This window comes from Micromys minutus (genome assembly GCF_963924665.1).
Source record: "Micromys minutus genome assembly, chromosome: 16".
Taxonomy (NCBI): Eukaryota; Metazoa; Chordata; class Mammalia; order Rodentia; family Muridae; genus Micromys; species Micromys minutus.
The window spans coordinates 17,933,451-17,959,465 of NC_137985.1; the positions used below are offsets into that span (position 1 = coordinate 17,933,451).

The window sequence follows — 26,015 nt, forward strand, 5'->3', positions numbered from 1 at the left end:
CCTGCACCCAGGCCAACCTAGAAGTCCCGTTTCTCCCCAGAGGCGCGTGTCAATCTGTCCCCCAGACATGAGTCTTTCTAGACCCCAGATATGGGTAAAGGGGACACGACAGGTCTGAGTCGCCGGGAGGGAGTTCTTTATGCTCAGTTGGGGCTGAGCAACCCCGGGTGTAGAGGGGATGGAGGGCACACTGAATCTGTACCGTAGGTGATGGAAGTCATATCGTCTCAGGCTAGAAGCTGCGAAGTGTCTGTGGCCCTGCATTCTGTGGGGGTAGCAGTTTGGGGGTGGTGCAGGGTCAAAAAGAGGTGAATACCCAAGGGGTTGGTCAGTGACCTTTATTGCGCGATTCGGAGGCGGGCACCAACCCGCCTCGAGAGATTTACTGTGGGAACTTCTGGCTCGGCCATTTCTCTCCTCCGTGAGCTGCTGGCCAGCGATGCTCCCTGCTTAAGCTTCCTCCAGCCCTTGAAGGAGCCTGGGGGGCTCCCACACACACACACACCCGTAGGTGGACCCAGAGGGTCGGAGGGCTCCTAGAGTCCAGGAGGCATAGGATGGGACTTGACTGCGTGTCTAAGATCTGCGCGACCTATTGCGCTTCTTGCTGCGGGCTTCGATTAACTTCTGGGAACGGAGCTTGAAGGCAGCGCGGGTCACCACATTATGGTCATCATCCTCACTCAGCTCTTCATCTACAGAGAGGGGTGGGTGGCAGGGAGGGTGAGAGACCGATTTCCCCCTCCCCAACCTTTACCTCACCATGCACCTCCTCCTTGGCCTTAAGGCCACCCCAGCCCCTCCCTTTCATCCCTTTGGCTCACACTGACCAAAGAACTTGTCCTTGACACTGGCAACCGGCAGAAGGATGCGGGTGTTGTACAGGGGCAGCTTTCCTTCTAACGTGGCCAGGAACTGTGGGAGAGGCCGGAGAGAGACACGGGGACTGCAGTGAAGTTCTGTTCACCTTCTCACACCTTACATCAGGATCGTTAGGATTCTATCGGATTCTAAGTGGAGATCACTGCCCACTCTTCGGCGTATCCTCTTTCCCAGCAGACCTATCCTGTCACTCAAGACTGTCTGGTTCTCTAGCCCTGCCACCTGGGACCTGCCCAGTCTCGGATTCTCTGCTTTGGTTATGAAGTTCACACCTCAACCAGCACCTGTTTTTCTTATCTCAGTCTGTTCCCCGGTTTTCAACACACACTCGAGCCACACGCACACACACACACACACACACACACACACACACACACGCTCACACCAGCCTTGATCCCCACAGGCCCGGGAGTAATTTGTGTGAACCTCTTGGTCTGCTATGTGTCGCAGCATCTCCGGCAAGTCCTGACTCTCCAGTTGCTCCTGAAGTTTCAGGAGCTTTTCCTGGACAACTACCAGCAGATCGAACACGTAGTCCTCTGATTCCGGGTCTAACTTCTTTCCTGCCAATATGGTATCATCCTGCAACGGTGGACGGGCCGAATTAGCTGAGAGTGCCCCTGGGAGGTGACATGCTTTACCCACAAGTGGGGCTTTCACACAGAGAGAGTTTTGAGGTAGATGTCTACCTCTCCTGGGCAGGGCCTCTAAAATGAAAGCCTCTCCTTAAGGGCAGAATCTTTGAACTTGAGCTATACGAAGAACAGGGAAGTCTCTTTGAGATTAATAACATGACTAGGCCAGTGTGAGGGTGGTTTTCTGAAGAAAGGGACAGAGTGGGACCTTCTTCACCCAGGGCCACACCACCACTGGAGTTGGGACACTTAAGTCCTGGGTTGGACATATGGTTGGTCTTGCCACGTGGAGTCAGAGTTTGAGGCTGAGCAAAAGAGAGCTTCCCCAGGAATGTGGGACCAAGACAGCAGCGTATAGTGTGGGACTTTGCATTCTGGGCAGGGGACAGGGCTGGGATCCTGTGCTTAGGTGGCGTAGGCCAACTGCGCTGCTGCTCTGGAAGGACGTGGGCGGGGCTGCTAGGGATGGAGTAGGGTTTTTATGTGGAAGAACAAGGGACAGTGGCCCTTAGGGGCGGAGCTCCTTGGGATGGGGCATCCCCAGGGCGGAGCATCATTAGGGGTTATTTACAAGGGCGGGGCCTACCATTTGCACGTGACTCAGTTTGTTGGCCAAATGCTCCAGGCAATCTTTGACCAACTGGAGGATTCGTAAAGTGCGATCCAGTCGCTCCTGGACTTCGTGGTGACGCTGTTCCTCCTTCTTGAATGTCTTTTGCATCTCTTCGTGGAGTTTCTGCTGGCTGCTGGGAGCCAGGAGGTTCAGCAGCTACCAATGGCTGACTCCAGCGCCCCCCCCCCCCCCCCCGCAGCCTCCCTGAGCCACCAAGGCCTCACCTCACCATTGTGGCATCCCCTGAGTACTTGAGGTTCTCCAGCTCCCTCTGGAGCCGCTGCTTCTCCTCCTTCAATTTCGCCAAAGCCAGCTCATTGTCCCTCTTGAGAGTCTCCAACTGTGTGAAGGTCTCGTCCTGGGCCAGGAACCTTCGAACCACCGCCTGCGGGCCACACATCCTTGGTCAGAGGCTGGAACAAGGGAGGCTCGAGGAACACTTCGTCTGTGTCACACAACGTGTGAGGATAGTGTGGGTCAGTCTCCCGACTGCTCCAAGGCTGTACTTTTCCCCATGCCTTTCCTGCCTATATTTGAGTCAGCTAAAATCAGCATGCGGGAGGCAGCAGAGAAGTGAACATTCTCCACTCAAAAATTACTGTGCCAGCAAGTTCAGACCAGGTATCTCGCCCAACAGGGCAAAGACATTGTGTCTCTAGGGCCTGATCGGCCCTCCCAGCTGTTTGTGTATGCATGTGCCAAGGTGCACATGTGAATTTCAGAATGCTCTCACTTTCCAACTTGGGGCCCAGGGATGGAACTCAACTTGTCAGGTTTGGGGGCAATCACGTTTACCCATAAAGCCATCTCACCAGCTCTAGACCCATTTCTGCAAAGGGGCCTTGGACTGGTAAATTGGTTCACAGCTTATCTCACAGGCCAGAGTCCCAGATCTCCTGGGGATTAACCCCTTTTGAGGAGTAGCCGAGAACCTTAACTGGAGAAGCTGACTTGGGGTGTGTGTGTGATGGTGGTGGGGGTGCTGTTCTAAAGCAGGATCAGGCACCAGAGATACACAAGGTCTTGGAAGGTAGCACTGCTCTTACCAAAAGTAGGGCACAGAACAGGGCCCCGAGTCCACCATAGGGCCGGTCCTGGGCAGACTACTGAATCCTAGACCATTCCACACAGTGCTGGTCTGAGAAATGGAATCAGACAAATAGAACTCCCAGAACTGACATAGCAAAGAAGTCAGCTCAGGGGAAGAGTGGAAGGGAGTGAGGGCTGATGTGGACAGCTCTGCTGGAGGAGACAGGAGAGGACATCTTCCAGCAAAGAGGAGCCTTTGCTTGCCTGGTGCAAGCCCGAGGCACTCACATGGGATTCAGCTGCTCCAGTGGCATCCTTGACCTTGCCAAACATCACTTCCATCTGGTACATGCTCCAGCGCTGCCTCAGCTCCTCTTCCTTGTGGCGCTGGTAGTCCTGTATGGTGTCTTCTGACTGCAGCAGTACATGGTCTCGCTGTGTCTGCTTGAAGGTGGGGACAGTCAAGGGCACCGTCAAAATCAACTCCAGATAAGGGCTTGGGGCAGAGGCCAGGAGAGGACCCAGCTTTTAGATTGTGGGGAACAGGTACAGGGGTTAGATTGGGACTAGGTACAGGGGTCTATGATGTAGGAGTCAGATAGGTGGTCTCAGAACCAGGGTAAGTAGGCAGGGTGGCAGAAGGGAGTGGTCTTTGGAGGGGGTCGGCTAGACCCCCCACTTGTATGTAGAAAAAAGGGGCCTAAATTAAATGGGGAAAGATAAGTATAGGGTCAGATAGTCCAGTGCAGAACTGAAGTCCATGGCCTATCCCAGGAATAGGAGGTTGTGAGGGAAACCAGCCTGTCAAATGGGGGCGGAGTCAGGGAGGGGGTGAGGCTAGGACAAACTCCAGGTATAGGGAAGTCTCCAGGTCAGGATGTGTGTACGAAGTGGGGACCGGGACCTTTTGGTTTGAGCTGGCAAAGCCCTACTATGCACACCTTGCGCTCCATGCGTTCTGTCTGAAGTCTCTTCTCTTCTGCCCGCTTCTTACAGTCGGTTATGTAATGCTCGCGCTTCTTGCGGTCTCTGATGGCAGTCTCCTCCAGATACTGCAGCTGGCTCTAGAGGACAGACGGGGCACCTGATATCTATCCAGGCTACAAGTGGAGCAGTGAGCACCAGACAACATGACAGTAGTACAAATACCAGAAAGGGCTTAAGGACAATTGAATTCTGACTTGGGTCCCTGAGCCCTCGGTATTCCAGACTTATTTTCTCTGAATTGAAACATTCACTATTAGAGGGATGGAGGCCTAAGACTCAGGAAGTTCATGAAACTTACAGTGTTCAAGAAACAAGATTTACGAGGCTACTCCCCGAGTTACAATGAATGGGTGTGGTGGTTTAAATAGGTTTGTCCCCCACAGACTCATGTGTTTGAATGCTTAGGCCACAGAGAGTGGCACTATTACGAGGTATGGCTTTGTTGGAATAGGCAGGGTCTTGTTGGAGCAAGTGTGTCACTGTGGGGGTGGGCTTTGAGACCCTCCCCCTAGCTGCCTGAGGATGCCAGTCTTCTCCTGGTTGCTATCAGAACAAGATGTAGAACTCAGCTCTTTTTCCAGCACCATGCCTGCCTGGATGCTGCCATGCTTCCCACCTTGATGACAATGGACTGAACCTCTGATCCTGTAAGCCAGCCCCAATTAAATGTTGTCCTTTATAAGAGTTGCTTTGGTCACGGTGTCTGCTCACAGCAATGGAACCCTAAGACTATAGTTGAGGAGGCTCTGATGAATGGAACCCTAGAAATGTGGCTTTCATGTCAGTAACCCCTCATCCATGTTCTGGAAGGAAGCCCAACAAACTCATTGTTCTCCAGGTTGGTCTTTGGTGGCATGACTGGTGTTTGGTTCTATTTATTTACTTATTTTTAACTTTGTAACCCTGGCTGACCTGGAACTCTATGTATACCAGGCTGGCCTGGAATTCACAGAGATCCTGCCTCTGCCTCCAAACACTAAGATTAAAAGCTTGCAACAACCCACCTGTCAGTGGTTAGAGTTTTCTGTGGGAACAAACAGCACCATCTCCCCAGGAAAAGTCTTGTAAAACCCTGGTATGTGAGAAGGACCCGCACCCCTCCCTGCCCTGTCCGGGGCGGGCAGGCTAGTACCTTGGCAATGTCCCGGGCGTTTATAGCCTCTTGATTCACCACTTTCAGCTCTTGCACCTCGTGCTTGGTGTTCATCACCTGAGCCTCCATGAAATCTAGCCGGTTCTCCAGGTTGAGACTCGCCTCCTGGCATGTGGAGAGAGGGAAGACTTGGGACTGCTGGCCCTGTTCGGGTCCACCCTCCTCACCTACCTCGCTCTCCGGAGTGTTCGTACTTGGAGGTAAGACTTGAGCTGCAGGTACACATTGGTGATGTGCTCTGCCTCCTCTGCCTTCATCCGGGCCTTCTCCAGCCGGTTCTCCAGGTTGCGCATGGTCTAAGGGATGGCAGGGCTAGGCCGAGTTCCTTCCGCCACCCTCACGCCTTCCCCAGGACCCCGCAGCCCTCAGCAGCCCCACCTTGGCGGCCTCTGTGCTGCTGTCTTGGACCTCTGCCATCTCCAGCTGGCGCAGGCTGTGTTGCAGCCTCAGGTCCTCCAGCCTTTTCTGCCGCAGCAGTACCTGGTGTCGCAAGGCATTCAGCTGGTTCATCTTTTCCCTCAGCTGGTGCTCCAGGTGCTCCAGGGCCTGCTGCAGGGGAGACAGAGAGCAGAGCCTCAGCTTGCTCTCCTGAGTCCATGACTTGTTCTCTCCCAGAACTCTTGGCATAGATGCTTTTCTTTTATTTTATCCATATGAGTGAAGGGGTGTGTGTGAGCCTTATGCAGCTATTCCCAGCTCTCTTTTACTTTTTTTCTTTCTTTTGAAGACATAGTCTTACATAGCCTAGACTGGCTTTGAATGCTGTATGTAGCCAAAGATAAATTTGCACTTCTGATCTTTCTGAATCCACCTCCTGGGTATTGGAATTATATTAGTGTATCATTGAACCCCCATTTTCTGAGGCCCTGGGGATCAGCTTGGTTTTAGGCTCTGTGTGTGCTAGGGAAGCACTCCACTGTCTCAGCTACACCTTCAGTCTCTCTTTGCACATGTACGCCTGCTCAAGGACCTGAGTACGCAGAGGTCCAAGGTCAATGTCTTTGTTATTTGTTTTTCCATGTTTAGGGGGGGCACATGTGGAGGTCAGAGGAAAACTTATGGGAAGGAATTGGTTCTTCCCTTCCACCATTTGGGTCTCAGAGATCAACTCAGGTCACCAGGCTTGGCAATAAGCACTTTTCCTGTTTGGCCACCTCTCCAGCTCACACCCAGATTTATGTTTGTTTGTTTGTTTTGATTTTTTTTCAAGACAGGGTTTTTATGTGTAGCCCTGGCTGTCTTGGAACTCACTCTGTAGACCAGACTGGCTTCGAACTCAGAGATCTGTCTCTCCCTGCCTCCTGAGTGCTGGGATTAAAAGCAAATACCACCATGCCTGACTTTACACTATTTATGCATGTGTGTATATGTATGTATGTGTACACACACACACACACACACACACACACACACACACACACACACATTCTGACTGTATATGCCTTTATGCCAGAAGAGGGCATAACCACTAAAGATGGTTGTGAGCCACCATGTGGTTGCTGGGATTTGAACTCAGGACCTCTGAAAGAGCAGTCAGTGCTCTTAACCGCTGAGCCAGCTCCCACACTCAGATTTTTATGTAGGTTCTGGAAAGGGACTTAGGTCCTCATACTTGCACAGCGAGCATGTCACTGACTGAGCCACCCACCTCCCCACTGACTGAGCCATCTCCCCTAACATTACTTACATTTTTACTTCATTTTAAATTTTATGTGTAATAGTGTTTTGTCTGCACGTGTATCTGTGCCAGGATGTCAGAAGAGGGCACTGGACCCCCTGCAGCTGGAGTTACAGACAGTTGTGAGCAGCCATGTGGGTGCTGGCAGTCAAACCCAGGTCCTCAATGCTCTAAACCACTGAGCCATTGCTCCAGCCCCAGGTTTTTGTTTTGTTTGTTTGCTTTCTTTTCCTTCCTTCCTTCCTTTTCTCTCTCTCCCTCTCTTTCTTTCTTCCTTTCTTTCTGTCTATCTTTCTTTCTTGGATCCTTTTCCTTTCCCTTTCTTCCCTCCTTCCCCCTCTCTCCCTTTCTCTTGTAAAGCTTAGTTGATGCAGTATTGGAATTCGAATGTGAGGCCACAGGGTGACCCCACAGAGTCTAACATGGCAAAGAGGATGGGGAAGGCACTGCCACAGAGAAAAGCTTTGTGGTCTCGGATGGGGCAAAATCCAGAATGACACAGGAGAAAATCTTCTGTGTGAGAGGTGGGCTCCTAGAGTGACCTTTAATCAAGCTGCCAAACACCATTGCAATGCCAGGCCCTCATCTGGCCTCAACCCAAATATACTTGGCTGCTGTATCAATGTCTCAGGAGGCAACACTAATCTGTCCCCCCCAGAAGGGAGTAGCTGTAGGAAGGCCGTCCATGAGGAAGGCTGTCCAGGTGGGCATCTCTGGTGTTCTCAGGAGGGAGACAGACAGGCCTGATCAGACGCCTGACGCAAGAGCTGATCGGAACCAGAGAAACAGTGCCTTGGTGGTTTATATAGTCTTTAGTCTCTCAGTTTTAGTTCTTGGTCTCTACCTTCCCCTCCCTTTTTGAGACTGTGTACCCCTGGCTGTCTTGGAACTTTCTCTGTTGACCAGGCTGGCTTCGAACTCACAGAGATCCACCACCACCAGCCAACCCCACTTTCTTTTTAAAAATGTATTTTCATATTTAATTATGTGTATGAATCAGGGTGTGTGCCAATGTGTGCAATGTCCTCATCCTCAGAAGACTGAGGCATTAGATTAGGAGCTGGAGTTATATACATCCAGTCGTGAGCAGCCTCAAGTGTGTGCTTGAAATCTAACTTGGGTCCTCTGCAAGAGCAGTATGTTCTTTAACCGAGCCATCTCTCCAGACTGAGATCACCTACGACCCTGGTCTTCAGGTCTTACTATGCAGCCTGGGCTTCATAGTGAATTCCTGCTCCTCTTTTCTCAGCCTCTCTGTGCTGAGAACAGCGGCACACACCCCTCACTAAATACCCGTCAGTCTTCCACTAGGACACACCCTTTTCTGGGAAGGCTCACTCTGGTCATCACTGCAAGGTCATCAACAGTAACACCACAAAGTTTGCATCTAACAAAGATTTTACTGATGGACCAACAAGGGTTGGTCTCCGTGGGCAAAAGTGCTTGCCGCTAAGCCTGATGGTCTGAGTTCACTCTCCAAAAATCATGTGGTAGGGGAGAACCAACTCCCCAAAGTTGCTGTTTGACCTCCACACATGTGCTGAGGCACCTGAGACTGCATATACGAAAATAAATGTTAATTTTTTTTTCATTGAGCGAATAAATGATCAACAGTCGGTAAGAAGAAAGTCTAGAGAGGCAGCTCGGGGAAGCTGTGGAGGAAGTGATGGGGATGGCCAGGCTAACCTCACAAGTCCTGTTCTTCAGGTACGGCTTCTCTGACTTCCACTCCTGAATGATTGCCTGGACCACCTTAGAGTCTCCCTGCCAAGGAGAGGAGCCAGTCACTTCTTCGGGTCCCTCATTTGCCTCTCCACACCCTGCCACTCACCTGTGCACCCTCACCTGCAGCAGGTCTTTTAGCTGCATGTGGAGAGACTTGGTCTCCTCGTGAAGCTGATTGATGGTGTCTTGGTTCTTCTTTATGTTCCATTGGGAGCTCTCATAAAAGGCCTTCCGGTCACCCTCTGGGGCAGACAGAGGTCACTGTCACTGGGTAGGTGGGTGGCACGTCCCAGAGAGAAGACTTATTTGGTAGTAGTGGTGGGTTTTTTGTTTGTTGACTTTAGTTCTGTTTTTAGATAGGGTTCTATGGCCTGGGCTGGCCACAAACTCATCATATAGTCAAGGCTGGTCTTGAGCTCTTGTTCCTCATCCCTCTGCTTCCCAAGAGTTGGGATGGCAGATGTGCACCTGTCATATCACACCAGTTTATGCAGAGCTGGGATTGAAATGTGCCAGACAAGCACCCTATTAGCTTAGCTACGGCCCCAGAACTCTTACAGAAGAGGAGAAGGAGGAGAAGGAAGAGGAGAAAGAGGAAGAAGAGAAGGAGGAAGAAGAGGAGGAGGAGAAAGAAGAAGATGAGGAAGATGATGAGGGGAAGGAAGAGTGTAAGAAGAGGAGTCTATGTTTGTGTGAGTGTATCAATACATGTGTGTGGAAAGGCCTGTGTACCTATGCACTTGGAGGCCAGAATGACATTGGGTGTTCTAGCCCATTCTTTTCTCTTTTTTTAAAGATTTTATTTTGGAGGCTGGAGGGAGATGGCTCAGCAGGCTAAGATCCAGTACTCTTCTTACAGAAGACCCAACTAGTACCCAAGTTCCTATACTCCAGTTCCAGGGAATCAGACTTCCTTTCCTGAGCTCCTTGAACACATGTACTTATGTGCATAGACGCACACACAGACAAACATTATATACATTATTAAAACAAAGTAATATACGTTATTAAAATGAAGATCTTAAAATTTTTAAGTGTGTGTATGTGTGTGTGACTACACACACACACACACACACACACACACACACACACACACACACACACACACACGGTGTCTGCAGAGGCCAAAAGATGGCAATAGGCCCTGCAATTAGAGGTGGTAGTGAGGTGCTGGACATAGGTGCTGAGAACTGACATGAGGACTCTATAAGAACAATATCTTCCCTGCTGACTCATCTCTCTGGTCCTCCACCCATTCCTTTTGGAGGGAGGCTCTCTGTAACTGTGGGGCTGGAATCTCTGCAGGGCCGAAAGCCAACAAGCCTCAGTGAAGCTCCATTCTCTACCCAACTAGGAGTTGAAGTCACAGGCATTTACAGGAACACTCAGATTTTAATGTGGGTGCTGGCACTGAAATTCTGGTCCACAAGATTTTTAAGCAAGCACTCACAACTGTGTAGGCATCTCTCTGCCACTATCACCCTCTTTGGTCTTGTTTTTCTCAGAGAAAATCTCTCATAGCCTAGGTTGGTATAGAACTCACTTATGTAGCTAAGGCTAGCCTTGAACTCCTGATCTTCCTGTCTCCAAGTCCCAAGTGTTGAGATGTTAGGTGTGTTCTACCATTCCTGACACTCAAGACCTTTTGCAATTCATCTTTTGTTTGGGTTCTCTAAATGGGGTCTCAGTATGTAGCTCAGGCTAGCCTCAGGGGGGATCCTCCTGCCTCAGCCTGAGCCTTCTGGTATATACCAACCAAGCCAGTGAACAGTGTATTAGTCCCTGATTGTGGAAAGCAGATATTTTACTTTGTGCATGGGATGAATTCTGATGCCCTAAGGCATAGTAGAGTGATAACAGAAAACATCTCATGTGTTTCCAAACAACTATACAAAGAATTAGTACAATCTAGTTATGATACAATGTACTGTAATACCACTCTGTATCCCATAAACATGTCTAAGTATTCAGCAATCAAAAACCTAAATAGGTGTGGTGGGTCACTGATCAGGCAGAGGCTGGTAGACCTCTGTGAGTTAGAGGCTAGCCAGAGCTATTTAATAAGATCCTGTCTCAAAAAAAACAAACAAAACAAAACAAACCAGAAACAAACAACAATAAAAAAATCAGAGGCCGGAAGAGATGGCTCAGTGGTTAAGAGGTTGGCTTTACCAGAAGTTCGATTCCCAGCGCCCACAAGGCAGTTCACAACAGTCTGTAACTTCATTTCCAAGGGATCTGACACTCTTGTCCTATCTTCAAAGGCACCAGGAATACACATGGTACACAGACATTTAGGCAAAACATTCACATGTATAAAATAGAAAAATTATGTTTTTTAAAAGAATGAAGCCCATATAGTGATGTCTGTGGCTTGTGCATGAGGCCCTGGGTCTGATCAGGAGCAGCACAAAGTGCATGAGCAAGCCGGTGTGCGGCATGACTTAATACTCAGAAGACGGGCTGGAGATGGCTCAGTGGTTAAGAGCACTGACTGTTCTTCCAGAGGTCCTGAGTTCAAATCCCAGCAACCACATGGTGGCTCACAACCATCTGTAATGAGATCTGATTTCCTCTTGTGGTGTGTCTGAAAACAGCTATAGTGTACTTATATATAATAAATAAATAAATCTTTTAAAAAAATTACTCAGAAGACCTCGGCAGGCAGCTTTCTAAATTCAAGGCCAGCCAAGTCTACAAAGTGAATTCCAGGGCAGTCAAGGTTACCTTCAGAGACTTTGTCTCCAAACAAACAAACAAAACCAACAACGTTTTCTCTCCAGCCCTTAACTATATTATGGGATGAAAATATCAACCTTGAGCATCCTATAATCAGGTAGTGGGCTTGTGAGAAAGTAAAGGCAGGAGGGTCAGAAATTCAAGGTCCCAGGAAACAAACTTAGGTCATTAGGCTTGGCAGCAAGTGTCCTATTTGTTGAGACATCTTGCTGACCTACATTTCCTTGGTCTTTCTCTTCCTTCTTTTTCAGACAGGGTCTTACTCTGTAGCCCAGGTTAGCTTTCACTTCACTAGATACCTAATACTGTCCCCAAACCAATGCAGTCATCGAACCTCAGCCTCCCAAGGACTTCAATACAGGCATGGCCTACCATGTCTAATTTACAGTATTTCTATTACTTATGTATTTATTTTAGTTTTTTTTTTCAAGACAGGGTTTCTCTGTGTAACCCCAGCTTTCCTGGAACTCTGTAGATCAGGCTGGCTTTGAACTCAGAGATCTGCCTGCCTCTACCTTCTGAGTGCTGGGATTAAAACTGTGAGCCGCCACTATCAGGTTTAAGATTTCCTCAATAATAAGAACAAAATCATACTAGGTTTTTCCAAACTCTGGCATAAGCAGTATTTGGTCTTGATAATTCTTTGCTGTGGGAGCTGTATTAGACCTAATAACATGTAAAGCCTCTCCTTGCCTAGGCTTAATAACCCCGAGTAGTGCCTTTCCTGCACTCAGCAAAATAATAATCAAAAAAAGTCTGCAGACATTGCTAAATGGTCTCTGGGAAGGGCAGCATTATCTCCCCCCACAGAAGACACTACTTTTTACTTTCTACTACTTAACAATGTGTTATTTGAATATTTTATGAATGCCAAGGCCTACTTGTAGAGTTACAATGCCCATTTTACAGATGAAAAAACTGAGTACAATTAGATGACTCCAAGTTCCCCAAGACTAAACAACTATTATACAAAGCAAGGATTCAGACTCCAGAGAAACAAACTCTCTTGGGGCTGAAGATATAACTCAGCAAAGTGCTTGAGTACCATGCATAGAGCCTTAGGTCCCAGCCTCAAAAATAATTTAATAATTTAATAAATAAATAAAAGTTGGGCTGGAGGGATAGCTTGATGGTTAAGGGCATTTGCTATTCCCACAGAGCACCTAAGGTTAGTTTCAAGCACCCACATCGGTAGACTCAAAACGACATGTAACTCCATCTCCAAGGGATCCAATGCCTTCTCCTGGCGTCTGAGAGCGCTTTACTCCGTCCACAGAAACGCAAAACAAAACAATAAAGAAAAATAAACTCTAGAATCTGTGCTTTTCACCCACCCATATGCACATTAGAAGAGGTAAGATCATAAAGAAATGGGAAAGAAAGATAAGAAGTAGGAACAGATTTGAGTATTTGCATCAAGTTGGTCACCTAGATTCACTCTGGAGAAACATCTGTCACATAGTGCCTAGTCGGAAGACTGGGTGGGCACAGTTGTTCCCTGATCCTTCTGTGCCTTCTGCAGCCGTCTTACCTAACAGTTGGATTTTTCTTTGTAACTCAAGCACCTGTGTGTGCACAGAAGACTTCTCCGAATGGAAGGAGGCTGCCGTCTTGGCATGATGTGCAGGCCAGGCCTGTGCCCGGCCCATAGCCTTGCCTCGGGGACGGTGAACCTTACTGCCCTTGGCTTTGGAAGAGGTCGCTGGAACTTGCTCCTGGCTAGCCACGATGCTGGTCGCGGCTGCCCAGCACAGGGGAGACGTCATGGTGACCGGGTTAAGGTCAGGAAGCCTCTAGGGGGTAAGAGAGTAACTACAATTTGGCTTCTTCAATCCAGGATCCTAAACCCTGGTTCTCTGGGCTCTGGGAATGCACTTTTGCTAACTGCTTGGCTGCGGGCCTCTAAGCATCTCCCGGTTGCTAAGTAACCTCTTCCCCGCCCGCGTTCCCAAGGAAACCGCCCGCGTTACATTCCACAGCTCTCACTGGCTGATTCGGTTCGGAGGGGCGGTCCCACAAGGAAGCCCAGCAAAAGAGAGGCGCGCTCGTAGCGGTCACGTGACCCTTGCGTGTTCCGGGGTAGTGGCCAGAAACCCGCCACTCCCAAGATGGAGGCACGTTACGCCGCCATTAAGCGCTACACTTCCGACCTGTTCTCTAAGTCTAGGTCTTCACGTTCCTACTCAAGATGGCCGCCTCAACTCCAGCACACGCACTCTTGCCACTCCTAACATGGAGTCACGGCGTTGCCGTTCGTTAAGCGTGATGAGCAAAACGGAAGTGACGTATCCTAGAGCGTTCCGTTCTCTTTCTGCTGCTGGAACCGTGGCTGCTGAGCTAACCTGGTGTGCTGCCTATTGACCTTTGCCTCTGCCTCGTGTAGGTGATGAAGTAGCGATGAGGGGAAGGCACCCTAATTTCTTATGGGCTGCAGCAGGGTGGGTGGTGTGGAGGGATTGTAAATCCTTTGAGCCTTTGGCGGGAGTTACCCATTTCACCCCTTTACAGAGACCTTTTGAGTTCACTTTGAGACTCTTCCACCGGTTCGCGGTAGAGAGACCCCCCTTGCCCTTGCACCTCTAACTCCGATTGAGCCCTCCTTTTCCGGAAGCACTGGTGAGGTCGGTTTTGGATAAGCTGCCCTCTCCCAATGATCAGATGCTTCATTCTTTTCTACAGTGAGAGGACATCGCGTATCTTCCTGCCGCAGAACACACTTCCGGTCTCGGCCGGACGGGATGTTGCTGCTGTTGCTGTTGCTACCCCTCTGTTGGGCAGTAGAAGTTAAGAGACCCAGGGGCGTTTCCCTCAGCAGTGAGTCTTTGCATAGCGAAGGTGGCCGGGAGGGGCGCTTTTAGCCTTTTCCCTCTGTTTCTTTCCCTTAGCATCTCTATTGGTGAGTGAGTAAGACAGAGGTAGTATCTATTTAAGAAGTTCTGAGCTGAGCCTCTTGTTTTCCTCATCAGACCATCACTTCTATGATGAATCTAAGCCTTTCACGTGTTTGGACGGCACAGCCACTATCCCGTTCGATCAGGTGAACGATGATTACTGTGACTGTAAGGATGGTTCAGATGAGCCTGGTGAGCTTTTACATTTATCCACTGCCCATTACATGAGCCTGCAGATGCCCCTTAAGAACTAGGGTCTCATCCTTCTGTGGCTCCTGCTCAGGAGCAGGCACAGAACTGCGATTCCTGTTGGCTTGGATTAGCTGAGGGGTAGAATTTGTAGGAACAAATGTCCAGGCTTATGACCAAGTCAGCAAATGTCATTGTGGAAACCAGGAATGGCTTCCAGGAGGAGGTGACGTTTTCTAGTAAGAAAGAGCCAACATAAGACCTTTTCAGAGGTGGGAGGGAAACCGAATGGCCTTCTAGAGACTGAAGAAGGCAAAGAAGAGTGGAGGTGGGGGTTGCCAGGCCTTTTTGAAGGGCCTTAGGAGAAACTGGGGAATACTGGAGGATTCTGTTGCAGGCCCCTGAAGATACAGTTTCTTCTTGGTTGTTCCTTAGTTTATTTTTGTTTTGGAGACACACTCTCCTGTGGTCCAGGCTGTCCTTGAACACAGAGTAGCTGAGAATGACCTGGACCATAGATCATCCTGTGTTCACCTTCCAAGTGCTGGGATTACAGACATGCACCACCACACCCGAGTTACATCCGTTTTCCTGGAGCTCCCCATGAGTAGATGTGCCATGTCTGGCTTGGAGGACACTCAACAGACTTGGTTCTCTTTCTGCAGGCACTGCTGCTTGTCCCAATGGCAGCTTTCACTGCACAAACACTGGGTACAAGCCCTTGTACATCTTCTCTAGCCGGGTCAATGATGGGGTGTGTGGTAAGTTCGGATCCTCCCAGGATTTGGGGAGGGAGGCCTGGCCAGCCAGAGGAGGCCCCGCTGGCCGGCTCTGACCTTGGTCTCTCCCTCTGCTTCAGACTGCTGTGATGGGACAGACGAATACAACAGTGGCACCGTCTGTGAGAACACCTGCAGGTGGGTGTGGACGGGGGACCCAAGGCACCCTGCGCCTTTGCTAGCCTATGCTTGGAAGCCAGGCTGCTTCCTTGTCTGCTTGCTTTTTCACCTTGCCTTTTAAGATTCATTGTCATTTACTGAGTATGGTAGTACAGGTCTCCGCCCAGCACTCGGGAGGCAGGTTTATTTTTCTGTTATGTGCCTGTGAGAGGGAGAGTATGTGCCACCCACATGCATGTCTGCAGAGGTCAGAGCAGGGTGTGTGACCCCCCCTGGAGCTGGAGTTAGAGGCCAGACTCAGGTCCTCTACAAGATGAGCAAATAAGTCTCCAGCTCCTCTGTTTCTTTAGAGATAGGCTTTCCCTCTGGGTGCCCTGTCAGCTTCTGCTCCTTTAACTTCCTCAGCATAAGATTGGAAGCTTATACCATCGGGGCTCCTTTTGTTCCTTTGTGAATCCAATGGTCATGCCCCTTGGGTACCCACATTACCAGCATTCCCTCTAGGTATGATAAAGTAGTTGGGGTTGTTTACCTGTTTAGAAATGGGAGATTAGGGTGAAGGCTTGTAATCATAGCCCTTGGGGTGGGGAGGCAGAAGGAAGATCAGAAGCTCAAGAGCATTCTTGGCTATATTAGCGAGTCTGAACCTGTCTCAAAACAAACGAGCAAAGAAAAACCCTGGACAAAAAGAGACCCTAAATGCAGGGGGACTCGTGTTTCTATAGCAATCCCCTTGTCTCCACCCCACCTAAGGCCACAACTAGCTTTTTTTGTCAGGTGCTGGGGATTTGAATTCTGGCCCTCGAACTTACATAACATGCTTCCTTACTCACTGAGCTATCTCCCAAGCCCCTGTTTTGCTTTTTGAGACAGGGTTTCAAGCCTCTCTTGGCTGGCCTGGAACTTGTAGATGACCCTTCCACCTGTCTTTTCAGGGCTGTGTGCTGCCCTGTTGGGCTTTGATTCATTCTTTGAGTCTCATGAAGCCCAGACTAGCCTCAGACTTGGCTGGCCGGCCATTATAACCTTGAATCGCTGTTCTTCCTTGTCCATGGTGAATGCTGGAGTTAAAGGTGTTTGTCACCACACCTGACAGGCCTCTGGCTCTTAGTCTTGGTTTTGACTTTTTATTTTGTTATGAGACAGGATCTTACTCTGGCCTTGGTTTACCACATAGACCAGGCTGGCCTCAGACTCACAGAGATCTGCCTCCCAATTACTGGGACTAAAGGTGTGCACCAGCGTGAGCAGCCTGAGCCCGTGGGTCTTACTCCTCCTCTTGGTCACATTGGGGGCTAACCTCCAGAACTGCTCCTCATCACCTCTTAGACAATCCTGTAACCCAAGAACAGGCAAGCTTTGCGTTTCCTCTGTCTTCTCAGGGAAAGAGCTGAGTCTTTGTGGTCAGAAGACCCTGGAGGGGCAGGCTGAGGAGGGTTCTGTGTCTTCCCTTTCTCAGCATGAGGGTGTGGCCGGAGCTGGCAGGTGACCCAGGCCCTCTGGAAAAGTCAGACCTGATGGATTCTGAGTGTCTTTAGTGGTACTTGTGTGTGTCAACCCCAGAGAGAAGGGTCGCAAGGAGAAAGAGTCCCTGCAGCAGCTGGCAGAGGTCACCCGAGAAGGGTTCCGCCTCAAGAAGATGCTCATTGAGGAGTGGAAGACAGCCCGGGAAGAGAAACAGGTGAGGGACCAGAGAGACCCGTTGGTGGAGTGTATACTCGATCCTGGGCTGTGAGACAGGAAGTGTTAGCTCTAAGAGACAGAAAGATCTCTGTATCTTCAGCCCCACTAGCTGTAACCTGGGCAGGTCGCTGTCAACACCCTGGTTCTGGAGAAAGCTCTCAAGCTTAATTTCAGCAGAGAATGCTACATTGACTCAGTGTGGTAAATAGTGAGGATTCTGAGGCTTGTGTTTCTCCCTTACCCACCATGGGCTTTGCTCATCCTTGGTTCAGCAATGCTTGGGGCATCCTTCCCAGTGCGCCAAGACAGGACTCCCAACTCTGTCTCTCCGAGAGAGACCGCAGGCGCTTCTCTCCCACCGCTGTGGTTGGAGACTGAGTTGAGGCTGGAAGGCCCCTTTTAAGTTCAGTAGGCAGTGATTGCCCTTTCAAGTTCTGGGGATCTGGGGAAGCCAGTTGATCTTCATCCTCCAGGGTCCTGACCCTGGCAGGAAAGCATCACACCAGGGCTGAGGCAGCTAAGGCGTCGCACTTGTGGGAGCCCACCTCTTTGCCCCTAACCAGAGCTTGCCTGGGCTACTTTTTGTTGTCACTACCTCCCACCCCCACCCCTTTTGAATTTATTTATTTTGAGACATGCTCTCAGTGTGTGGTTCTGGCAGGCCTCAGACTTACAGAGATTCACCTGCCTCTGCCTCCTGAGTTCTGGGATTAAAGGCTCTCACCACCATGCATACACATCACTTTCTTTTATTTTTGTGTTAAAGATGGAACCCAGGGCCTTGCTAGGCAGGCACTCATAGTAACAACCCCAGCCTGTTAGAGAGCTCTCCCACTGAGCCACAACCCAGCACATACTCTGGGGTTCTAGGCTGGAGCTCCACCCCTGTTCTGAACTCCCAACCCTGTTGCTTCTCAGAACAAAAATAGACACCAGGGGTGTACTGGGTGCTGTGCAGGTTAGAACCAGACCTGTGCCTGCCTTGGAATGCTAGACAGTTAGGAAGTCCATGCTGTTGGAGAGGGAAGCTCAAGAATCTCAGGGCATCAAGAGCTTTCTTGCATGGTTACCCTAACCTGTCTTGGAGGCAGGGAATCTTCACTAAAATCTGTAGGGTAATTTAAGTCAGCCATGGAAAGTGTTCCTGATCGAAAGAATCACACATAAGAACTAAAAACAGAAAGGTGGGGGAGGGTCTGGATATCATCCTTGAGTTTTAGGGTAGGAAAGGGCAGTGAGATGTGTCAGGTAGCTCCATGTGATTCCCAAGACGGGAAGGAATGGACTCCCGTGTGCCGTCCTCCGAATGTCACTGTGTCCCTCCTCAAAACCAAAGTGACTTGTGAAGAAAGTAAAGTTTCAATGATGGGGATGGGCCAGGTGGGCCGGGTCAGCAGGGCATCGTGGCCTGCATCAGATGTCTGGGCTCTTTGAAGAGCCACAGGGAACCCAAGTGTCCCCCTGGGATGTGGGTGTTTTAGGAAGGTCTCAGGGCTAGAAGAGAGGACAAAGCTGCTTTTTCTGCAGAGTAAGCTTCTTGAGCTTCAGGCTGGAAAGAAGTCTCTGGAAGACCAGGTGGAAACACTGCGGACAGCAAAAGAAGAAGCAGAGAGGCCAGAGAAAGAGGCCAAGGATCAGCACCGGAAGCTCTGGGAGGGTATGCTGTGGGGCTCCAGGCTGGGTACTAACCCCTGTGGCGTTGTCCCTGACACAGGCCCAGTGTGAGCTAGCCAGGTACTCTTGCATCCCATTCTACTTTTGCATAGAGGCAGGGTCTTGCACAACCCAGGCTGGCCATCCGTGTACTATCTAAACGAGGACCTTGAACTCCTGCAGGATGTTTCTGCTTCTTTGGTTAGCGTTTTTGTTGTTTGTATGTTTGGTTTTTGCACCACCTTTTATTTCTTTGATTATCATGATGGCTCATCTCAGTGGCCTAGTTATCTTTGTATTGGTCATCAGATGTGGAGACCATAGGAAAGAGTGTTTATAGATGAGGATGCAAGGTCCTTTTCTAGAGATTACTGTCCTGTGTGGTGCTGAGGACCTTCCCTTCCATGCATCCTAAGTCCAAGTTGAGGGTTTGAAATCTTTGACCTCAATATGCAGTGAATGCATCTAGTTGCCTTACCAATGCTTGGCCAGCCCAGGCACGCCCACTGGTGTCACCCCTCACCCCTCACTGAGGGATTCTGGGTAAGGACTTTACCACTATACTAAGCCTTTAGTCTGCACAGAGGATGGATTTAGATATGTGGTTTGTTTGTTTGTTTTTAACCTAGCCTGTCTCTTGAGTTCGTGCCATGCTCCTGAGGTGGTTAGAGGCTCTCCCGTTGGTCCTCCCACCTTAACTTTGATTTTGGTTCTGCAGATCCCAGCACCTGTCATTCCAGCTTCTGAAGGGTTAAGGCAGGAGGATTATAAATGCCAGACCAACTTGGCCTACCTAGCAAGACCATATCTCTAAGAAAATAGAGAGAGCCAGGTCTTGGGGACTTCTGTTTCAACCCTTATGTGATAGGTTAAGAATTCATAGTCAGCCAGGTATAGTGGCCCACGTATTCAATCTCAGCACTCAGCTCTGTGAGTTCAAGGCCAGCCTGGTCTACAGAGTGAGTTCCAGGACAGCCAGAGCTACATAGTAAGATCCTATGAAAAGCTGAAAAAGGAAAAAAAATTCACGGCCTACCTCTGCTAACACCAGCCTCAGGTACATTAGACTCTGAGTCAAGTTGGAAAAGACCAGGTACCCAGGTGAAGAGTGCTCAGAAGTGAAGGTGAGGCTAGACTCCTGCAGGGGCAGGCTTCTGCCAGGACAGATCACTCAGGGCCTCACTCTGAGCAGTGAGCGGTTGTACTGGTTCCGATGTCCCTACTGTCCTCTGGCTGCTGTCCTGCCAGCCTCAAGGAACTCTTCCAGATGTCTGTCGCTGTCACGGCAGGCGGTGGATACACCATTGGCTACCCCAGGTTCCCCAACCCAGGCCTCACAACTAACTGCTCACCCCCCAGGCTTTACCCACTCCTCCTTTGACATCTGTCTGTCTGTCTGGGTGGGGGGGGAGGGTGTGCACCGTAGTGCATATGAAGAAGTCAGGACAACCTGCAAGAGTCAGTGCCTGCCGTCCACCATGTGAGGCTCAGGGGCGGAACTCAGGCTGTTAAGTTTGGCAACAAGCTTCTGTACCTGCTTAGCCATTTCAGTGGCCCTCACCTATTTATCTTGTCCCTAAATTCATCCTCTTTCGCAGAGGGCGCAGACCTTTGTTAAATCCAGGGCTGTCCCAGCAGCACTCCAGCACAGGCTGGTCTCATGGTGGGGCTCCGTGTCCAGTGAGGGCAGGTGGAGGTGATAATCTGGTTCACTGTGGCACATGGTGACAGAGTGCCCCCTCCACAGAGCAGCAAGCTGCTGCCAAGGCCCGGCGGGAACAGGAGCTGGCAGCCAGTGCTTTTCAGGAGCTGGATGACAACATGGATGGGTTGTAAGTGTGACAGCACTGTACACTTGGGGCTCCTCAGTCCAACCAGGATGGGCCGGTCCAACCAACCTGGCTTCTACTGCTTGAGTTAGGTCTCTTCTATGGGAGATGGGGAGTGACTGGGTCCTGCCTCTCAGCCAAGCCCCCACTCTCACACGTAGAGGTCCCAGAGGAGCCTCACACTTCTTTGTTTGTACTCAGGGTCTCACTGGCTGAGTTACAGACTCACCCGGAGCTGGACACGGATGGAGATGGAAGGCTGTCTGAGGAGGAGGCCCAGGTATCCAGTTTGCCCTTGTCCTGGGACTTGGAGAGACCATTAGCCGAGAATGAATTCAGGGTGAGGGGCCAGGGCAGGACAGCTCTGATGAAGAGTTCCTGCTGGCCTGAAGTGAGGCTCTTAATGTCAGTGAAACCATCTGATACTGGCCTCAGAGGGGACCCAGGACCAGTACCAGGGCAGTGTGGAGCCTGTCCCCATGCTTGTCCACCCCACTGCCCTTCTGCGTGGTGCCTTAAAATGGGAGTCCCATACATGTTGTCCCTGGGCCCTGGCTCTGTCTTCTCTCTGCCTGCCATCCCTGGCTCTGCCTCTCTCCATCCCTGCCACAAACTGGATCCTTCCCTGCCACTTTTGGACCTTGCCTTAGGGTATGGGGCACTCTTGCACAGTGTCCCTGTATACCTGTATCTTGTTCTGATGTCCCCTTACTTCCCAACCCTTGGTACCTCCTTTCTTCAGGACAGTGCCCTCTTTCCTGGCTAGAGTCTCAGGCCCCTCCACTGTGGCCTGGTCCCTTCTTGTAAGTGCTTGGGGCAGAGTGAATGGGTGTGTGGAGGCCCTGATCCTGACCCCACCCCAACACATACAGGCTCTTCTCAGTGGAGACACACAGACTGACACTACCTCCTTCTATGACCGTGTTTGGGCTGCCATCAGGGACAAGTACCGCTCCGAGGTCTGTGGGGAGAGGAGGGGATGTGGTCTTGCCCCCACCTCATAAAAATATTACCTCCTATGCTGGCACCCAGTCCCTTGTGGAGGCCACCTCTTCCAGATGTATGAACCAGTGCCCCCCAGCCTCTGGATAAGCTTGCTCCCTAAGCCCTTGGCATTGGTCTTCACACTCCTGGGTCTGCCAGGTTCCACCCACTGACATACCTGTTCCGGAGGTGACTGAACACAGAGAAGAAAAGCCACCAGTGTTGCCACCCACAGAGGAGGAGGAAGAGGAGGAGGAGCCAGAAGAAGAGGAGGAAGAAGAGGAGGAGGAGGTGCAGGGGGAGCAGCCCAAGGTGTGTGTTGGGAGAATGATGGGCAGATGGCTAAGTGGGGCTTGCCTGCTGACTGGGCCTTGCCCCTTTCCCAGGAGGCCCCACCCCCACTGCAGCCCCCACAGACTTCTAGCCCCACTGAGGATGAAAAGATGCCACCGTATGATGAGGAGACACAGGCTATCATCGATGGTGAGTGAGGGTCCAGATGGGAAGGGATCCAGCCTCCTAGTCAGCAGTCAGCCCCACTTGACATGAGCAGGGCTGTCAGTACCTTAGGGGTGTGCCCCCTTTTCCCTGCAGTGCCCCAGTTCTTGAGGATGCTGTTCCATGCCCAAGAGTCCTCCTTCCTCATGGGCGGTACTTGTTTGTAACAGTGGTAACAGGCCAGGAAGCAGCTGGGCCCCAGGAGCCCTGACCGTGTACTCTAGAGAAACAAACATGAGAGGAGGCTCATTCTGCAACTGGCGAGGCCTACAGGGCCATCCTTGTCGGGGACAGACCCAGGGCAGATGACGGTCACATTCCCTGTGGGGTCCCACTCTGATCTTTCCCTCAGCTGCACAGGAGGCCCGGAGTAAGTTTGAGGAAGCTGAGCGGTCCTTGAAGGAGATGGAGGAATCCATCAGGTATGGGCACCAAGACTGTTTCCTGCCCAGTCACACTCTACCACCAACTCCCTGGAGGAGGTGTCAGCCTGCTCTTGCCGGGCCTGAAGCTCGAACTTGTTTGCTCACCATGCAGTTGGGTCCTCCCTCTTCACCCGGGCTCTCATGGCCTCCCCATCTTCACCACTTGACCTGCTTTTCCAGGACTTTGGAACAGGAGATCTCCTTTGACTTCGGTCCCTCTGGGGAGTTCGCATACCTCTACAGCCAGTGCTACGAACTCACCACCAACGAGTACATCCTGGCACTGGAGGGTGGGAGTGGGGGCGGGGAGGAAGGTGCAGGGATGGGCACTGAGCAGACAAGAACCCTGTCTGTGTTCTCATCATAGAAGGGCGGAGGCAGGAGGGCTCCATCCCCAGCTCCTCTTTAAACTGGGGACAGCGGTGCGTACGTGAGGTGGGCACAAGGACGGTGACAAATAAGTTCAGGCCAACCTCAGACATTTGAACATATTTGGGGTTAGCCTGGGCTACGTGAAACCCTGTCTTAAAAAGGGGACACAGCCAGAGGGCAGGGTTAGTGAGCCTGGATGTTGAGGAGGCAGAGAAGGGCTGTGGCCCGTCACTCACCCCTCCTCCCTGCCTTTAGGTATGTCTACCGACTTTGCCCCTTCAAATTGGTCTCCCAGAAACCCAAACATGGGGGCTCCCCGACCAGCCTGGGGTAAGTGGCTTGGGATTTTTCTGCCCCTCTCCTGCCCTCAAGCACCCACTGGCCAGCACTCAGCACCCTGCTCTCTCCTGTAGCACCTGGGGCTCCTGGGCTGGCCCTGAGGATGACAAGTTCAGTGAGATGAAGTACGAGCAGGGCACAGGCTGCTGGCAGGGCCCCAACCGCTCCACTACAGTGAGTGCCGCCCCACTGGGACTGTGGGGGACCCAGGCCTGACCAGGCCGGCCCATCATGCATCCTGCTCCGATCCCATTCCCAGGTGCGCCTGCTGTGTGGCAAAGAGACTGTGGTGACCAGTACCACGGAGCCCAGTCGCTGCGAGTACCTCATGGAGCTGATGACACCAGCAGCCTGCTCAGAGCCGCCACCAGAAGCACCCACTGATGGGGACCATGATGAGCTGTAGCTGGTAAGGAGGCAAGGTCTGCTCAGTCTCCAGTGTCGCCGCCTCCTAACCAGTGCCCTGACTTTATGTCTTAGTATTTATCTAGTTTTTAGACAGGGTCTCGCTGTGTGGCCTTGGTTGCTCTGGTTCTTGCCATGTAGACCAGACTGGCCTCAAACTCCCAGAGACCCACCTGCCTCTGCCTCCTGTGTTCTAGAATAAAAGACCTGATGGGCCTCCATTACCCATGAGCCATTTTGACAAGTGCGCTTGCTTGCTTGCTTTTTTTGTTTTGTTTGTTTTTTGAGACAGGCAGGGTTCCTGTGTAGCCCTGGCTGTCGTGGAACTCATCCTATAGACCAGGCTGGCCTCCCAAGTGCTTCTGAAGACAGTTTTGTTACACAGTCCAGGTTTGCCTTGAGCAGTTGTCAGTTCTGCCTCTACTGCACCATTGTGCCCAGGGTTCGTGGTGCTGAAGACTGAATCCAGGGCTCTCTGCGTTAGGCAGTCTGTCTGCCAGCTGAGCCCCACGGGTTCCCAGTGCTGGGCTGACTCCGGAGAGTCCTGCACTCAGTGTGTCCCAACCCCCATCTCTGTCTTCTCTTCTAGAATCTCAAAGCTGTAACCAGTCTACTGATCCTGTAGTCTACGGACTAAGGCCTGCCCACCCTGGGGTTCCTGGCCATCCTTCAGGTAGCAGGAACCCGGAGGGGTTCTAAGCCCCACTTCTGGCCCAGGCTAGCCAAGCCATGTTCCTGAGGCCCCAGCGGCCTCCAGAGATGGATAATGAGCTCACCTACCTTGGATTCCTGAGGGGAGTTAATCCCTGCACCCCACCTCACCCCTGCCTCCCTAGCTGATGGGAGATGGATGGATGACTTGACCTGTGACCTCAGAACAATAAATGTGACTCGTCCACATTGTGTGGCCGCTTGTAATTTTATTTTTTTCTGTTTGTTTCACTATGTAGTCCAGACTAGCCTCAGATTGTCTCTTGCCCCAGTTTCCCAAGGCGTGAGCCAGTAAGCCAGGCTGGGTCTGCCTCCGTCTGGGGTGAGGCTGAGAGCAGACAGCCTATCTGGAGTGTGGTGCCCACTGCTGGTACCTGACCGGTCTACAGTTGCCTCTGGCTGCACTTGCAGGGATGAAGCTGAGGTCAGGCTCGGTGCGAGCACACCCTAAACCCCTCGCTAATCTCTGCCTCCCAACTGCAGGAGGCTCCTGCCAGATAGATAATTAACACTTTGGGGACTATACAGTCCAGCTGACAGTGCGGATGCCTGACACCACACCTACTGACAGGTAGGTGGTAGGCTCTGAGTGGAGGCCATTATTAAAGACCCTGGCCCTCTTCCCTGGCACCCCAGCAGCAGACCCACCACCCCACCCACGGTGGCACACAGAGCTCCTGAGACATAAGATTCTGAACTTTTTATTTTCTGGCATGAAAAGTACAAACAGTTGAAGAATCCATGTAAAAGTCGGTTACCGTGGCCAGGCCTGGGGCTCGGTAAGAAATGTCTAACGCAACTTGAAGTGTTCTTGGGTTCGGGTTGAGGTTTGGTTTTTGTTTTATGTTTTTTCTACAGTTCTTTATATCACCTCCAACATAGACTCTGTCATGGTTTGAAACTTTCCCAATAAACAGGATGAAGGAAGGGTTGGAGGGGCTGAGCCCTCTTCCCACTGGCCCTGCCTCTAGCCCCCAGAGACTTTGGAAGACCCAAGGGCCCTTCTCCCTGGGAGCCCCTGGCCTGGCCCTCTTGGGGGGACTGGCTTCCAGGGAGGGGGCCTGTCTGGGCTAAGCTTTATGTCCTAGAAAAAAAAAGTCCCCTCCTCCTAGTCTTGGAGGCAGCAGGGACCTAGGCCTTGGTGGGAGGGGTCGGGGGAGGTGCCCCCTCTTCAGAGCCCATCCTCCCCCAGGGTGGGGGACAAGCCCAGCCCTTATTGCTCGGATGCCTCCAGCATGTGCGGAGGGCAGGGGAAACCCCAGAAACAGCAGGGAAAGAAGGGGTTGGACCCTCCTGGAGGTGGGGAGCCCCTGTCCTGCTGGGAGGGAGTGGGGAGGGTAAGGGCAGACTTAGAAACCACCAGAATAAATAGGTTCTGTGTATCGTGAGCAAGCTAGAATTCACCAGCTAAATGACAGAAAAACTTCTCAAGACAATAATAGCAAAACAATCCCCTTGAGAGCCCCGGGCACCGCCAGCTGTGGGGACCCCACCCCTCGGAGCCCAGGGCACCCTTGGGGGGCACTCCGCTACCATTACTGTTATTAATAATTATTACTTTAATGACTCCACTTCCCCTTTGTATAAATAAATTAGGCATAACCACATCTCAGCAAAACTGAAAGAAAAGGAACAGCTCCCTTCAACTTGCAAACTCATGAAAGAACAGAAATATACACAAAAGTCTTTACAGGCC

General features: G+C 51.2%; 2 protein-coding genes across 4 annotated transcripts; one reads left to right on the top strand and one right to left on the bottom strand.

Annotated features, from left to right (window-relative positions):
* Nucleotides 1-576: 576 nt before the first annotated feature.
* Nucleotides 577-13,207, bottom strand: ODAD3 (outer dynein arm docking complex subunit 3; the record flags this gene model as incomplete). Of its 2 annotated transcripts, none has more annotated exons than XM_080929978.1 (13): nucleotides 577-695; nucleotides 831-915; nucleotides 1,309-1,464; nucleotides 2,104-2,260; nucleotides 2,355-2,515; nucleotides 3,448-3,600; nucleotides 4,101-4,223; nucleotides 5,279-5,404; nucleotides 5,494-5,595; nucleotides 5,678-5,848; nucleotides 8,664-8,741; nucleotides 8,823-8,944; nucleotides 12,973-13,207. In XM_080929978.1, 13 exons carry the CDS (start codon nucleotides 13,205-13,207, stop codon nucleotides 577-579), a joined length of 1,788 nt encoding a protein of 595 aa, XP_080786104.1. The 2 variants fall into 2 exon arrangements, with proteins under 2 accessions (XP_080786104.1, XP_080786103.1); XM_080929977.1 differs by having other exon boundaries at nucleotides 3,448-3,603.
* A 531-nt stretch (nucleotides 13,208-13,738) lies between these two features.
* On the top strand, nucleotides 13,739-24,506 carry PRKCSH (PRKCSH beta subunit of glucosidase II). Of its 2 annotated transcripts, none has more exons than XM_080930752.1 (18): nucleotides 13,739-13,820; nucleotides 14,121-14,255; nucleotides 14,408-14,524; nucleotides 15,187-15,282; nucleotides 15,381-15,438; nucleotides 16,984-17,101; nucleotides 18,631-18,760; nucleotides 20,504-20,588; nucleotides 20,787-20,865; nucleotides 21,458-21,544; nucleotides 21,729-21,881; nucleotides 21,956-22,052; nucleotides 22,420-22,489; nucleotides 22,673-22,762; nucleotides 23,120-23,194; nucleotides 23,278-23,377; nucleotides 23,463-23,612; nucleotides 24,198-24,506. In XM_080930752.1, the coding sequence occupies exons 2-17, from the start codon at nucleotides 14,180-14,182 to the stop codon at nucleotides 23,607-23,609; spliced, it is 1,578 nt and encodes a 525-aa protein (XP_080786878.1). In that variant the 5' UTR covers nucleotides 13,739-13,820; nucleotides 14,121-14,179; the 3' UTR covers nucleotides 23,610-23,612; nucleotides 24,198-24,506. The 2 variants fall into 2 exon arrangements, with proteins under 2 accessions (XP_080786878.1, XP_080786879.1); XM_080930753.1 differs by having other exon boundaries at nucleotides 21,729-21,860.
* The last annotated feature ends 1,509 nt before the right edge of the window (nucleotides 24,507-26,015 follow it).